The sequence below is a fragment of the Perca fluviatilis genome, chromosome 1, assembly GCF_010015445.1.
Source record: "Perca fluviatilis chromosome 1, GENO_Pfluv_1.0, whole genome shotgun sequence".
Lineage (NCBI taxonomy): Eukaryota > Metazoa > Chordata > Actinopteri > Perciformes > Percidae > Perca > Perca fluviatilis.
This window is the reverse complement of record NC_053112.1, coordinates 30,369,913-30,387,582: the sequence shown is the minus strand read 5'-3', so window position 1 is coordinate 30,387,582 and position 17,670 is coordinate 30,369,913. Positions and strand designations below refer to the sequence as shown.

The following is a 17,670-nucleotide window of genomic DNA, read 5'->3' as shown; positions in this document are numbered from 1 at the left end:
TTTAATTTATTTATTTTTTTGTATTGTTTTTTGGGCATTTTAGGCATTTTAGGCTAGGGCTGGGCGATATGGAGAAAATCAAATATCACGATATTTCTGACCAAATACCTCTATCGATACCGCAACGATATTGTAGTGTTGACTATTGGTGCTTTCAAAAAATATTTATACAATGAGATTTTTGATAAATAATCATCAGTAATGTGGATATAATGACTAAGTGGGTAAAGGCAAATAATGAAACAGTTACAACAGGCTGGTAAGTTCAGAAAATGACATCACTTTACTGTAATGCAATCTTTAAAACCAGGAAAAGACAACACTTATGTCATATTACGATATCCAAAATCTAAGACGATATCTAGTCTCATATCACGATATCGATATAATATTGATATATTGCCCAGCTCTATTTTAGGCTTTTATTTTTATAGGACAGCTGAAGACATGAAAGGGGAGAGAGAGGGGGAATAACATGCAGCAAAGGGCCACAGGTCGGAGTCAAACCTGTGGCCGCTGCGTTGAGGAGCAAACCTCTATATATGGGCGCGCGCTCTACCAGGTGAGCTACCCAGGCGCCCTGATGAGGTTTAATTTGAAGGATTCAATCCTATGGATCTCACATATGTCCAGCATGTGTTGTTAACAAGACAGACCACAACAGGACAGTGACATATTGTGTACATGTATGTGTCTATGTATCTGCCCAGGATGATACACTGAATTATATTGTGTATGCACATTTCTACAAGGAATCAATAAGGACTTGGCTCAAGCAGATGGCAAGTCTAAGCTTTAAAGCCTGTGCCAGACAAAATATATTCAAATATCTCAAGGTGACTGGTGATGCACATTAAACTTTTATAATGTAATCCTTGCGCTGCATAACAACTTCTTACTGTCACTTTGAAGTTTTGAGAAAGTCTGAAAACTAAGACCTCATTCACACCTAGTATTATGAAATTTGATGAGAGTTACTCCAAAAAGAACAGAGGCATATTTGCCATTGCATTTACATCTGGTACGAATACATGTTCTTGTTATCTCAATACGCAATTTGCAGATCTAAATGTGCAAAGACTGTGTAGTGTTTCAGCCAGGTAAAAGGTAAAGGAAAGCAATGCTGCTGTATTGAGCCCACTTATTTTTTATTTGCAGAGGAGAGTGGCTTGTCTGTAGCTTTTTGCCAGTACTGCATGACACAGGAGGAAGAAGCAGAGTTAGAGGACCTTTCAATTGTCAGGCAGATCTTTTTATTAAAGAATGTGTTTAAACTTTACACCTGGCTCAGATCTGATTAGACTGCGAGCCAGACCACGTACAGATGTGTTATCTGATAGCATTCCAATTTTAAAAAGGCTCTGCATGCGCATACACTTTTCCCCATATACAGATGGCATGTTTTTTTCTGGCATTTTCATCTTTACTGGATGGTTGATAGTAGAGAAGCAGACAGGAAACAAGGGGGCGGGGGGGTGTAAATGGAGTCTAAAACTCTGCTACACTAATTCTCCCATCATAGGTCTTTTGAGGAATTTTCCATGCTGAGCAGCACTGGTCCCAAGACCAGGACCTTGATATCAACAGAGTGAAATGCAAGTAGCGCTGCACAATTAATCGCAATTGTATTGAAATAGCAATTTGGACTAGTGCAATATCCAAATTGCAATATTTGTTAAAGGCAAAATATGTGTCAAACCTGCTGCAGAGACGTCCTGGGTCTACAAATCGTATCCCACAGACTAAAGAAAAAAATCTGTTTGCTACAGATCCTTGCAAAAATCACACTATAATCATTTTAACATGTTTCAATGAAAATGAGAATAATGACACACAATGATCATTCCCTTCAATATTGTGAATCATATCGCAATCATAATATGTGTCAAAATAATTGCAATTAGACATTTCCCTCATATATCGTGCAGCCCTAAACGCAAGTCTGAAAGACTCCCTACGGGTGTTGTCCACTCATTTCTTCCAGGGGTTTATTCCTATTCTATTTCTGTGGATGCTGCCCGAATATAGAACAGCCTCTATGCCTGGCATGGCCAGCCTTCACACTGAGAAACTGGCAGTCAGGCTTGCTGAAATGAAACATCCTCCATCTTACATTATAATGCCAGTCCAGGCGGTTAAACAGCAGAAGAGGCCAGCTGTCAGACAAAAATGTCAGTGACAAAATTATGCTTTTTTTCAGCTGACCTGACCGGACGCTTTGGGGTTTACGGGTTCTGTGGAATAGACATATGTCTCTTTAGGCATATGTTATTATTTCAGCACACTCAATGTACACACATATATGTGAAGGAGTGACCATTACAACAATACTGTTTCCTCCTGATTTCTTTCTGTATGCTTTTGAAACCCTGCTTGTAGGGCTGGGCAATATGGAGAAAATCAGTTATCACGATATTCTTGACCAAATACTTCAATATCGATATCGTGGCGATATTCTAGGGTTGGCGCTGGTGCTTTAACAAAATATCTTCACACTTAGATTTTAGATAAATAATCATCAGTAATGTGGACATAATGTCTACGTGGGGAAAAGCAAATAATAGAACAGCTAGAACAGTCTGTTAAGTTCAGGCAAGTACAACACTTTACTGTAATGCAGCCTTTAAAACCAGGAAAAGACACTTATGTCATATCACAATATTACGCTATCCAAAATCTAAGACGATATCTAGTCTCATATCACGATATCGCTATAATATCGATATTTTGCCCAGCCCTACCTGCTTGTGCATGTTTTGTTTTCACAATGTGCAGTGTTGTCACTCCATGCTTAAAAAGGAACAGCGTTATATTTTGGGACATCTGTCAAAAGTAAAAAAAAAAATACTCCAGAGCCGTCTGTTTCACCTGTTGTGTCTAACATGCAACAGTCGCTAGCCAGGTAGTCACTAACACATCCAGGAGTCACAGAGCAGAGTTACAACAGTGCATAAACCTGGCAACCCCACTATGAAAGCAGGACTTTTCACTAGTGTGCAGTTACAGAAAGAGCTCTTCTTACTTCTTCTAAAACCACCATATCTCATTTTCAATAGATCTATTAAATATTTCTAATACATAAGACATAATTTGTGAATAAGAAAGCTTTGTACATGCTGAAAGGCACATTTTATATGCTATGCTTGTAGTTTCCCATTCTTCATCCTGTTTAGCTTCCTGAACCCTTTCAAAACTGGATGCACAGCGATGAAACTGATATTGATCCTCTCATCTGACTTAGAAAAAAATGCAAACAAGTGTTTCCCAAAATGTCATACTGTTCACAAGGAACAGTATGACATTTTGGGAAACACTTGCTTGCATTTTTTTCTGTTATTTTAAATACAGGCAGTGAACAATGACTAGTAGCTGCAGAACAAAGTCAGTATCACTTATTGTCTGTTAAATTTCTCTCAGCACTCCTGCCCTGCTTAGTAGTATTTCAATCTCAATCATATTATACCTGTAGCATAGCTACAATGGTGAGTGTAGAAAAGAAGAAAATGATCTAACAGCATCATCACTCAATGGCATAAAAGACAATTTCCCTGAAGCTTCTTTCATAAATGCGAAAGTGTTTTTCCTAGATAATATTTTCCAAATGGCAATCAAAAAAGGGCAGCACAAAAATGACAACAGATGTTCCTAGAGGTTTATATCTCTTGCAGATTCTCAATGGATGATGTCTCATTTTACTTTTTTCAAGAGCGGCTGTGTGAGCAGCCGACAGCACATGCTCGATACTCAACTCATCTCTACTCCCACTGACTATTGTTGTTTATAATTGCTGTTGAGCAGGGGTATAGAAACACTGAATTAGAAAGTCGGAATTCGAAGAATTCCACTTTCAGTTGCTAATCCACAACATCTGTTATTTCTCCGTTATTTTCCTGGCTAATACTGCTTCCTATTATGTCATATAAACCGGCAACTTTCTCTCTGGATTCCTGAAACTGGCCAGCTGTATTTATATATAGTCTGTCTTGTTAATGGCTCTCTTATCACAGGTGTTGTACCAGCCTTTTCAAAACGCTTCAACACTCCTTTAAAAAAAAACACACTTTTGACCTGAGAGTTTTACATTTTGTCCAATATCTAAATCTCACAACAGTCTTTTTGATCAACATGGGCCAGGCTGAATCAGCCTATTTGATATTCCACCTGTCTTTTGATATCAAACACTCACCCAGTCTGTAGTTATGGGGAGGGGGCTTAGGGGTTAAAGACACTGAGCCTGTAATTACAAAGACCCCTGTTGCATGTTGCAAGGCTAAATACGTTGCTTCTGCTGTATCTTTAGAGGTTCAAACAGGGGAATAGCACAACACGGAAGTAGTGACCATAACCATACTAGGGTGAAAAATGTGACTTATGACATCCCGAGGATACAGAGGAGTAAGAGGAGTTCTGTTTTTGAAAAAAATGGCTGTGTTCAGTGTGTCTTTACCCTTAGAGGTCAAAATGGGGTTTGCTGCTCTGTGAGTAGCTGCCTGTATCAACACTTGGCTTACAATATGTCATTTGAAAAGAGGAAAACTGCAGCTCTGCGATTTTATATATCACTCAGTCTAAAAATAGAAATCATCTTAGTCAGTCTTGCATGCAGGAGTGACTCATGGCAGCTTGTCCATCCAACGGAAATAATGGTTTTCCTCATTCCCTCAAACTGTATGCTAATATTCACTCAGTATGGAGACTATCACGGCGTTTAGCAATACAGTATGCCCTGTTCTTCCTTCACTGGCCAAGATTTGGCCATCCGCTTGGGATAAGCCTGCTCACAACTAAGCTGACCTATGCAATTTCTTTGTATGTATGGTAAAATGGGTACTAAAATAAAGATTAAACTGGCCAATTTAACAGTTCATTATTAACATGAGTGAGTAGAACCACACCACAAAAACCTCTTAGTGATGCTCTGGTGCCATGTGGGGTTTCACTTTATGCAGCACTACGCTCACAACTATGATTTGTGCAGACAGACATTTACCTTGCATCTTTGACTATGGCTGTGGCATGATGATCAGTGTTGAAACTATACAGACAAGCCTGTGTGTGCACAATGTTGGCATATGATACAAGATATTGACCTTTATGCTGTAGCAAAGAGCTGTTAGTGGTGTCTCTTGGGATTGTAAAGGGCAAGGCAAGCCTAAAGAAGTATATTTAGCAGCCTAATCATGGTATTTTTCTCCACGAACAGCTTCCTTGGAGATGTAATTGAATGAGCACTGCTTAAGTGATGACATTGTGTACAGTAATGACCAGTCAAACACTTTTCAAGGCTGATTGGCTTGATCAATTATGTTTCTAAGAGCTAGGTAATGCATTTAAATAATTCATTTGTTATTCTTTAAATCCTGAATGCAAATTACAGAATGCATGACACAGGAGAGCAGATAGTGAAAGACAGACATAAGCAGAGAGAGTTGCCTTTCTCCACAGTGGAATACCTCCATTAGGAGGATGGTGAAAGAATGGATCATATTCAAGCACAAGAAAAAACAACCAACCTCTTTTTGATCAAGTTTACATCTGATGTTAGACAGGTCAAGAAGCCTGATGTTACAGAAAATAATAAGTTGAAAAAAGAAATCATTCTTTGAACAGTGCCCTGAAATGACTGAAGTGACGTTAGCTATCCAAATCGACCACAGTGTATACCGAAGTCAACGGTGTTGTGTTCAGAAAGCAGGAAAAACCAGTTAATCAACCTTTAACCTTGGACTTTTTGAGTTAATTAGTTGCACGGTGGTGTAGCAAGCCTACGACGAATTTAAGTAATTACCTAAAGGATTAATTTACCTGGTGAAGAAATGTAACAGGACGAGTAGTTTTGAGACCGCAACGAAGAGGCTGAATACTTCCCAAAAGTCTCGCCGTAACTTTGCCGAACATCCGCACCGAAGCCATCGTCAGCCGTTAACCGTGTTAGCTGTGCTGTTGAGGCATAGCTACTGGGTAGAGATACTTCCAAAATATGAGCCCCGGAGCCCGGTGTTCCGGTTGGTAACGGGTTGTTGTTGTCTCTGTAAAAATAAACAGATGACACGATAGCGAACGTTACGGGACAGAGGGTGGAACAGCCCCGCCTACGCTGCATACCATTTCCTGCAAACAGCATGCACGGGTCCGTGCCAGAATCCGCTTCCTTTTCCCCCTTTTTTCCGTTGGGCTGTTTTGCGTGAATCTGCCAGCAGGAAGAAACTGGACGTTAAGTGTCAATATCATACACCCAAGGTGCCGTCCCAAACCAACCTACGTAGTCAGGTTTAGGCTTACCGGATGTACATTGCTGGGATAAAGCTGAAAAAGCACAGTCGCAGCATCCGGGGCTTTGCGCCGCCCAGGACGGTTGTGGTTGGTTGGAAAACAATACAAACAAGCCAGACCTTTTTTTCCCCCTCCCATCTTGTTAACTCGTGCAGCCCGTTCTTTTAATACGCCCATCGTACAGCCAGACCTCACTGAGCCAGACCAGAACCCACTAGCCCACTCCCAACCCTAGTGAACGTGAGTTGACCTTGCATCCAATACACCCCACCCCAACTATAAACTGCTAATACGTATGAACTGAACAGGTAGACTGGCTGGTTATCAAAACGAGGCTGGAGGACCCTCAGGTGTCTTCCTCGACTCAAACGCCCCGGACCTGTTGGGAATGACACCCACCAATCTACCGTTGGTTTCTCTTCATCTCAAATTAGATAGGTAGGTTTGCTGTCTTGTGTGTGAAACCCATTGACATATGGTGGAACCTGAAAAAAAGATAAATGTCTGAGCAGCACTCCAATTGGAGTGCAGGAAATTATACCCGCCATCTTGGATTTCACATAGATGTGTTGAATGGTAAATTGCACTTTTGTGAATTATTTAACATAGTCTACATAAACTTGAATTTTTATAATTTTTTGCTGAGAAGTAAACCTGCCTTTCAACGTGTTTGCACTTCAGTATTTGCTCAAAAAACCAAACTGGAAAGTAATGTCCATAATAACTGGTGCTTCACAAGTGTTGTTGGGAAAATTAATTGATAAAATGTAAGCAATAACCATTAGGCCTACTCATTGAATAATAATTACATTGCTTTAATGATACTGTTGTTATTATGCTGTAGCAGACGTAATTAGTGACTACTCATTACTGCACCTCCAGCCCGAGAATATAAATGAGCTTCCTTGAAGAAAACAGTGTGGCCATGTTTGTAGTTCTTTTTCAAAAAAGCTGGGCACAGTTTGTTCATTGGTTTCAACCAACCCGGGCAAGGATGTACTGATCCCGAGCAGACAATACAACCGTGCGATCATGAAAATACTTTGGACACATGCACACTGCTGCTGGATAATTATTTCACCCATAAGGTTTCTATTGAGAAGCATGTGATGGATTCACGGACTGTACGGAGTGCTGAGGTCACGTATGGGGTTACTCCAAGCTAACATGTCAAGGACCAGTTGGTATGAAGATGGACATGCTGGACAAAACTACCCCTATCATTCAACTGGTAAGACAGCAAAACAAGCTACCCCCCCCCCCCCCCCCATACAATGTTGCCGTAAAAGAGAATTAGTGGGATAAGTAGCCTAACTATGAACTACAAATTGTAATCCCATACACTGCTTGTTATTAAAAAAAAGTAATCACATACTGTAACTCACTAATTTTACTTAATAATGCGTTACTGCCCATTGCCCAACACTGTTGTCTAATCATACAAAAATAAATAGGGCAAGTCCGACTACTGATTTCAGTTCACTTCCAATACTTTCTGTTGCACTGGCAGTTCCAGTTCCCCAACTTCAGACTAAACCCCATCAGGCAAGTAACTTCTTGATATAAGCTTGGGCCCCTTGAATTGAGAAGCTTTGTGCCATCACACTAGACAATGATTGCAAATATTAGAGAATTACGTAAAAACTATCCTCCCCTCAAAGACACCTTCATATCCCTGGACTTTGGCCATGGACTTTGTAAAGAACTAGACTGCCCTTACCTAACACCCTAATTAACATAATGACTGATGAGTTCATTTGGTAAATGTGTGTTCTCAGTTCCCAGTTTTTTATGATGTCAAATACCAAAGCACAAGGAACACACATGCATCTATACTGTATTTGACTGAGAAATATCCATATATCTGTGCATGTGTAATTTGTGTCAGTGTGACAGACGGAGAAAAAAAGGAAGCAGCTTCACACTTTGATTATCACATATCGCTCAAAAAAATATGCTAGTTTTTATTAAAATACATATACTTGTTTGTGTTTTTTGGCATAGAGTGTCTGTACATGCATTATTCATTTAATCAGTCTGATTAATGACGAGTTTTTACCCAAACCAAACCTTTCTTTGATGTATAGGTATGGACTTATTAGTTATTTGCCTCCAAACCAATCAATGAACCCTCAGAGATGTGTGGTCAATAGTAGCCATCAGCAATTTTTGCTCATGGCTCTCATTTCCCATAATGACCAGCCGTCATATGGTGGACGAAATGCCAGTCTAGAAACATTTAAAATACCATTGATTCTAGAGGCTCCAGTTTGCTTATTAATATTTAAGCATTTTACAGATAAGCTGTGCAGTTGGCAAGCTGAGCCTGATTGATAAAATATGTATAACCAAACTCAACAGACAACATATCTGATTGTATTTTCAACTACTGACCTACAAGCCCAACAAAACTAGACAACCGCTTTCAGGACACTCTTGAAAAAAAGATTTCTCACCTTGTACACATCATTGTATCTACTGTACTTAAGGAGAGCTATTGTGTTGTTTTTCATCATACATGCAATATACTATAATATGATTAGTTGTATGTAAGGTACAGTACCTTGGTCACTTATCAAATCATGTTTGTCTGTGTTAAGCTTTTGTGGAAAACAATATGAATGTTGACCACTAAATCATAGGGGTGTAAGAAAAAAATCAATTTACAATACACTACACTACAATACACTTATTTTGCAATACTGTATCGATTTAAAAAAAAAAAATATATATATATATATATATATATATATATATATATATATATATATTTTTTTTTTTGTTTATGTGCAAAGATATTCATGTAAGACGGTGGTTCACGTTTATGTTGTGTTTAAACCCGCTACCGCTATGGCTATGCTGAGACAAACCACTAGTGTCCTTGCCTAACAGTGCCTAGCAGTGCCTGACTTTTTGCTAGAAGCTAACAATGACAAAATTATATCTGCCAAAGGGGGCTACTTTGATGAGTCAAAAATGTTGAATACATTTTGGTTTATAAATTGATTCCATGATTTATTTTTTAACTTAAATTGTTCATTTGTTCTATTCTTTCATTTCAGAGTACAATAAGACATTGAACTGCATGAATTTCAATAAAAACCTGGAAAATTTGGGATGTTCTAAAACGTTTGACCGGTAGTGTATGTTGTGATGGGAAGTAACTGTTTGTGGGCCTGTGTTTATGTTAATCCCCATTAGGGCCCTAAAAGAGCATGTATCCTCAAAATGAGCTGATGCAAATTGAGACATTACGTCTCTCTCTGAATCACCCAGACAAAAAAATACCTCAACTAAAAAACTATTATAAAAGAGAGGAAGGTTCATAAATCAGTTGTTCATTTGTCAGACTCCCTTTCTTTATGCCATATCCTACAGAGACCAGTGCACTGAATCCCGTAGATCTGTAAAAGTCATCAATATTCCCAGAGAGAAGATGGATGACCGAAAGGCTGCATACAATCAATATGCTTTTGGCAAGGAGGTTTTTCCCCCTTTTGAATCTAACCTTTTTCTTTTTGAAATTATAATTTTTTCAACATTTTTACGGAGAAACTGTCGAAAGACAATGTTACCTCATCGGTGTACACAATAAAGTTGACTAAACAACAGTGTATTTAGAGTATTAATGAGTGTCCGTCATCATGTGCAAGCTTCCCTTGACATAGACACTCAATGAAATTGCAGTGTCAAAAAAGGCTTACTGTTCTTTTTTTATAGTCAGCTATTATCCATCACCCACTAGATTTATCCATAATGGCCACAAGCTGACTAAGACCCCATTCAGCTCCTCCTAATGAAGTAATTTATTGGATGTGTACCAAGTTTCTTTTTGAAATGAGTTGGCTAGTGTACTTAAGGCCATTGAGTGAAGCTGCACTTTAATAACAAAATCTGCTTGCGTAGAGATTTGTCTGCAAGTTAATTATCGAATATCATCTCGATGCGAATAAATGAATGAATCTAAAAAAGATATTTCACCACATCTGGGTTTACTGTTACTTAATGTGGTTTTAATCCTTAATGGGTTGTATTAAGTAAGAATAAAAAACAAACAATTAAATAGGTTCTTTCATATACCTTTTGATGAGGTTTTTACAGTGTATTATTTGTTCCACTGGTCTACATTGCCGGTTAGATTGCTCTTGCAGAACCCGCTCAGCTACATGGTTGCTGGGATGGACAGACAAAACAGCAGACTCACAGCTCAACAGCTTGATGGGTGAGTTTGTAGTTTTACTTTATCTTTTGGAGGGTCTATCTAGTTCAACAAAGGCTGACCTCTTGTGCACCTGGAGTAGCAACACAAACCATATTTCACAATGAAAACCATCACATAAATAAACACTGTACAGCTGCTAAGGTACTGAACTCATACAAATTAAAAACAGGATTAACTTTATATCGCAAAAATCTACATATAACCTTATTGAGTTCTGTTTAAATTAATAAAAAGGATTAAAAGAGCAGCATTACAGTACGCTGTAAGGCTTACACTTTGTGGATATTTAGCGCCATCTTGTGGTATCAAACAGTCAGATGCTCTGAATACAGTGCTGCTCATGAGTATAGGAACCCATGCTAAAGTTGACTAAAAAGAGGAATAAAAAATCATCTTTTGGAAATTGATCTTAATACCCTAATTAAAAAAATGAGGAAAAATCCAACCTTTAAGGACACCCATTTTCTTTGTGAATGATTAATGTATTGTAAATAAATAAATGTTCTTCCTTAAAATACAGGAGGCATAAGTATAGACACCCCTATGTTAAAGTCCCATAGAAGCAGGCAGATTTTAATTTTTAAAGGCCAGTTATTTCATGGATCCAGGATACTATACATATACTTATGCCCCCTGTATTTTAAGGAAGAACATTTATTTACGATACATTATTCATTTATTCGATTTTTTTATTCCTCTTTTTATTCAACTTTAGCATGGGTTCCTATACTAATGAGCAGTACTGAATGTTGAATTTAAGGAACAGATTGAAAATGATATAACAATGTCTGAAATAACTCGTAAACTAAGTGAATGTCTGTAAAACAGTATGGTTTTACTAACATTACACACACACACACACACACACACACACACACACACACACACACACACACACACACACACACACACACTGCTCAACGTCAAAATATATTGCATCTTTAGGAGCATGCACAGTTTAACGGCTGATATATTTTCAAACCAATATAATTTACAATTTATTGATAATATGATAACTTTTTACAAATGTTTCCTGCAGTTCTTCTGTCTGCACAACACATCAAATCCAGACCCCTGTGTTGAGAGACTGTTCCACACACACAGAGGCACCCAGGCTTGGAGACAAGTTAACCCTGAATGTTTAATATCTGCATAGCCTACTATATATGAAAGGCTTGTGGAAAATTATTGATGAACCATGACAAGTTAAGTTCATTTGAGTTAATCAGATGGAAAGACACACTGAGAAAGACATCCAGAAAACTACTGTGTAATCTTCATATTTACCAGTACTTTCACTCAGCATATACTGTACCTACATTCTGTCACTCAGTGGGTCATTGTTCTCAAAGTTAGCCTGTCAGATGCCTCTGTAACATAACTTCTTCTATGGTATTTGTATAGTCGCCATTTTACAGATTGTTTGTAGTCAGTCTAACTCCTAGTTAGGTATTTAATGGTGTAACACAGGCTTGTTGCAATAGTTAACTGTTGTTTCATGTATATTATTCATCCCACTTAAAAGCTTTAATGTTTTGATTATCTTGCAACATTAAATCAAAGTAGCTTTTTTGTCACTGAACAACAGAAAAAAATAGTTTGATATATCGTAATCCAGTGAAACCCTCAACTACACACGACACTCTCAATTTATGGCTCAATTTATGGCTGCACCACTGATGATCTAGGTGTGTCCTATTAAAGGGAGTTAATACTTATACAAACGCTTACTTTATATTTGTATTTACTTTAGAGCTTTGTAGAGATTTGTTTTCACTTTGATATTAAGGTTTTTGTTTTATTGAATGTTGTTCATCAATAAAACATGAAAACTTCCAAGGGGCTGAATCCGTTTATGGGCATTGCTCCCTCATCCATGATAGCAGTTGAACTACTGACCTTAGCTGCTGCATGTTTGAGGTGTCCTGATATCTTATTGTAGCTGATACCTGCCATCAAAAGTCATGTGGCCATGTTACAATGTATGATTAATATCCAAGATAGTTGGAGAATGTGTATTGTGTGTGTCTTGGCTGAGCAGAGGCAGTAGAAAGTGGAGGGCTGTCAGAGGGACGGGCTGTTGTTTGAAGTGCCGGGGAACGCAGAGCCGAGGTAATTGTGTCTGACGGGCGGCGATAATGATGAGGCGCAGATAAGATCAGCTGCAGATCCCCTGCGTCCAACCCCCCTGCTGCTCGCCTTCACTTTTCCCTTCTCTCTTAATTGACCGGGCCGCCTTTCCCCCGAGCCCCTTTGTTATTATTTATTAATAATTCATCACTAAATAATTCACACCCTTGGACCCGCAGTGTTAATTGAGCCGGGTGGGGTGGCAGCGCTGGTGAATGTGTGAAGGGGTAGAAGGGGGGGGGAGGTAAAAAATAGGGAGGAAATGGGAAGTGGGCCTTCCTCAACTTATAGGGCAACCAAAAAGGGAAAAGGTTTGTTTTGTTGTCCATAAGGTTGGGGCTTTGGGGCTACTGGACATTACAGTTGTACATCCAATGTGTGTGTGGGTAAGGGTGCGAGAAGGGAATGAATCAATAAAGTTTATTATACATGGAAGTAGGGGCTGAAAAGCTCTTGCGTCTTAATCCTGACATAGCTCACTGATAACATTAAGGTTCTCACTCTTTGCCTCTTTTGCATAAGGTAGGAAGGGAGGTAAATAAATACATTTTTAATATTTAACTGACATTGCATTTAAGTGATAAAGGTCTTTGGTTGCTGAGTGTTTATCAACTTATAAATTTCAAACTTTTTTTTTTAAGCTCTACTTTCCAGTAAATACCAAGTGATCAAGTATTTATGTATAAGTATTATCTTGAAAAATTACTAAAATGGTTAAATAATTATCAAATATAATTGCAGATTACTTAATATGCAATTAGATTTGATAATTATTTACTGTGATGGGCATTTTTCATTATTTTCTAACTTTTATAGACCAAATTATCCAGGAAAAATAACCTGTAGCTCAAGATCAAAATTTAAAAAATTGTTAGCTGCAGCCCCACTGAAAAGTACACATAGGATGTAACCTATTATGACCCCTGTAGAGACTGATGAGAAAATATGAATATAAAGCACAGCTGTACGCCAATATTAACTCATTGCAGATGTATCGTATAGGCATGTAATCCAGTAAATAACAAGAAACTCCAAATGAGGTAATGTAGAAACGGTAAACAGTAACTAAAAAGTTAATTTTTTAACTTTAAATTGTCACTCTCAGTACATACCTTGGTCACTTATCAAATCATGTTTGTTTGTGTTAAGCTTTTGTGGAAAACAATATGAATGTTGACCACTATATCATAAGGGTGTAAGAAAAAAATCGATTTACAATACACTACACTACAATACACTTATTTTGCAATACTGTATCGATTTTCAAAAACACTATATATATATATATTTTTTAATATATATATTTTTTGTTTACGTGCAAAAATATTCATGTAAGACGGTGGTTCACGTTTATGTTGTGTTTACACGACCTACCGCTAGATGGCTATGCTGAGACAAACCACTAGTGTACTGTGTCCTTGCCTAACAGTGCCTAACAGTGCCTGACTCTTTGCTAGAAGCTAACAATGTAGCTATGGCTGAACTTTGGCCTACTTTAGCATATACAAATTTGCTCACTAAGAACCTGTGAACCACAATCCCAAACTGGCAGTTTGATTTTCTGTGTACTGAATTGTTTACCTAAAGTAAACTTCTTTGACTTTTATGCACATCATGTCTTTTTTTACATATTAGTTTTTCTAAAATTATACTTTAAAAAAATCCCAATATATTGCCTTACGCACAGTATTGAAATATATTGCAATATATTGACAGATATCATGATACGTATCATATCGCCAGATTCTTGCCAATACACAGCCCTACTATATCATTACAGTATGTAATCATTTTCACTCTCAAAATCGTTAGCGGACTCAAAAGTCCAGTGTTAGTGGGTCTAGAATATAAAGATGATGGTGGTTATACAAGTATCATTTACTATTATAAAAATAAATACACAATAAAATGGAAACTAAATATACTTAAACTGACATTATAATGAATTTATAGTTATAGGTCGAGTATGTGGTGATGCCTGAGAATAATGTTGAGTCAGTCTGGTAACAGTCTTGAGTTCAGCAGCAGAGCCGTCCAGTAGAGGTCAGCATCAGATCACCAGAATATCTACCTCATACGCTGGAGCAGCTTCATGTATTTGTAGGGCTGCAGTTAAATTGGAATTACATGCTTTGTTTGTGTTAAATTATTCATGCAACCTTTCATTAACACCCTAAACAAATACAAATTGCACAGCATACAGGGAATCATGGCAGTCACACTGTGCCAAGGAATGTTTTCTTAAGAAAATGCCTGCTTACTGTATATTATTACTGAGAATCACACATCCTCGCCAAAACCCACTGGCCGGCTCTTTCGCTTTCTGCTTACTAACTAGTTTGCAAGTGATTGGAATACATGAAATAGGAAAAAGTTAGATTTGACACTTTTTGTTGCCTCTGGCTGCTCTATCATTCTCATAATCTCATCTCATCACACTGAAGCCAGTGTTTAACATTTTAAGATGAATTTAAAATTGAAAATGTTGACTGTTTCTTAAGAAGTTACAAAATAATTCTCTCTGTCTCCCGCCCTTTCACTTGGTCTTCCTCAGACGTATTGACTAGTTGCTAAATCTCTTTTAAGCAAAAAAAATCAAAGCAACTCTGAACCCAGTCTTTTAAAAGTTTAGATTTTTTTTGTTGGGGGAAATTTCTGGGTTGGGGGAAAAAAACAAGTTTGTGAAAAAAAAAACCTCTCCCCAGTTTGTGTTACTTTGGGGAATGGTTCATCTGAAGTTGTCGACAAGGTCCATACAAGTCTCCTGCTACCATGGAGCATACAGACTGTCTTTCATGCTGTGGTGGTTTGGGACCAGAGAGGAAGGGCCAGCAGAGAGGAATCTGTCTAGCCGAGCTCAGTGTATACACTGCATGTATTTTTGTAGACATCGCCGTAGACTTCACTTAATCTAAGAGTACATCAAAGCATCCTCTGCTCCTCTTCTTCAGCTAAATCCTTCTCTGGTCCTTATTACCAAAGTGCTCATAAATGCCTTTGGGGAGTTGAGAAGAGGGGAAAAAACACAAACAAAAAACAAACATGTTTGCTTTTATCTTTCAAATAACTATTTATGCTGGTACAAATGAGCATTCTGAGAGGGGATCATATTGTATCATAGTGGGTGAAGATGTAAAGATTCACGCTGAGTGAAAAGAACAAAAGGGAGACAGTGTACAGCAGAGTAAATTGTTTCTGTGACGTTTGCCAGAATGTCATCATCGCATCATTTAACTAGGCTGCCAGTCTCGAAAATGACGCTTTTTCATTCAGCAAGTAGTTTCAAAAAGTGCCAGCGAACATGAGATTAACAAATGGCTTGCACCAGTCTGTTTTTGATTTATTTTTGATGGCTCTGATGTGAGCATGGAAGTGAAGGGACTGGTTGTATACTCCAGTGGACCGCTGGGCCGGGGAGTAAACAGGCTCTCAGCGGCACAGGAGTCTTTCCATCAGGATAGAGAGTGTAACCCCATGGAGATCCTAGAGAGTTCTGAAGCCAGAGATGGTAAATAATAGAACAAAGTGAGGATGAGTCTTCTGAGGTTCCACTGCTCTTCAACATCCCTCCATAGCAGGGAAACGGGGTGTGTGAGAGAAAGATGGAGAGAGCACTGATAGTTGCAACTTCTCCATCCAGTTTCACTAAACTATGAAGAAGTTAGATGTGTTTTTCCTCTTACCAAGTAAAACACACCACTACATCATCTAAACTTTCTTCGGAAAACAACTCTTATTGTAAGCGGACATGATGACAGCTACACAAAATGTATGCATTCAAATGAAAGCATCCAAACCTAATCCCATGGGTTTGTGGAGCCCTTATCCTTTTTTTTTTTCTCTTTTTGCTTATGAAAAATTCACCACAGCCACCCCCCTACTTCTCTCTTCTGTGCGCATCCAACACCGAGAACTGACATGCGGTAAACGGAGAAATATTCAAAGGCAGGCCGGGTGCTGCCTGTCTCCCACAGGGGGCTCCTTTTTACCCCCTCACCACTGCTGAGAAATCAAAACTCTTTGGACGTCACACAGGCCGATTGAAGTTCTGTGCCTGCTCTGGAGCGGTCCCTTGCCCGACGATGGCAGGCGTCATTAGAGCTGTCAGTCAGGCCTTGGCAACGGGGCAGCGCCGCAGGGCACCCTCAGGGCCCAATCAATGTTGGGGTCCCCAGGAAAGGGCCATCAAAAGACCCTGTAAGACGATGCTGTAACCCCGCATCGGCGAGCTTCACGCTCATCCCCCATTGATCGCATGATTAATAGCACAGCTCCGTACTTTTAGCCCTGTGTTTTTGAACTCTGATGCAAAGCTGTGGTCTTGTATTTTTAATCATTGACTTCCCATTGGCTCGGCTATGGAAATGTGCACCCTGGAAGTCTATATAGGAACCGTCTTCCAGAAACCCTAATAATGAAGGTGAAATGAAACTTGTACTCACAAACAGCTCCCCAGCAGTGGCAGTGGGAAACAGGAGCCAGTTGTTATTTTTTGCATCATTTCAGCCTGCTTTTCCCAGTGTGTTGCAATTACAATGACTCACATGATGCAATGAAAATAAATGAGCCAGTGGGTGCTTCTCTGTCCAACAATCTCAAATCCCTGAACAATGAGATATCCACGAATTCACGGTACACAATTCAAATACAGGAGCAAACAAAACCCAAACAAAACAAAGCAACCGTCTTTGAAGAGCGAGAAACTCAGACTGCCGAAGTTCCTTTTAACAATATACAGAGTGCAATATTCTCAGTACCAGTATGTTATTCAGAGCGTTCCTCCAAATATTTGGAGAGAAGGAGGGGAGATGAAACGGGGAAAGAACAATGGGACTGTGGCTGTGTTATGGCGTTCGTGCACCTCGCCCCGCCAGCCCTTTGTAGTGTGTGCTGTGTAGTGTCCGTGTCCCCAGTCGGTCCCCCGCTTGTTCTGTGTCCAGGTGGGGTCTCAGTACCCCCCTCGTTCACCCTCCCCCCTATCTACTTATCTTGCACACACCTGCTCCATCACTCTCACACATACACACACCTTTTTTGTTCCAGGC

The 17,670-nt window shown here is 39.0% G+C and overlaps 1 protein-coding gene across 1 annotated transcript in view; it reads right to left on the bottom strand.

Annotated features, from left to right (window-relative positions):
* Positions 1-6,319, bottom strand: part of LOC120560600 (calcium uniporter protein, mitochondrial-like) — a 20,002-nt gene extending 13,683 nt beyond the window's left edge. The window contains exon 1 of the mRNA XM_039803268.1: positions 5,806-6,319. Within this exon, the coding sequence (XP_039659202.1) occupies positions 5,806-5,913 (108 nt within the window). The 5' untranslated portion in view covers positions 5,914-6,319. The remainder of the gene's footprint in view (positions 1-5,805) is intronic.
* Positions 6,320-17,670: the final 11,351 nt, after the last annotated feature.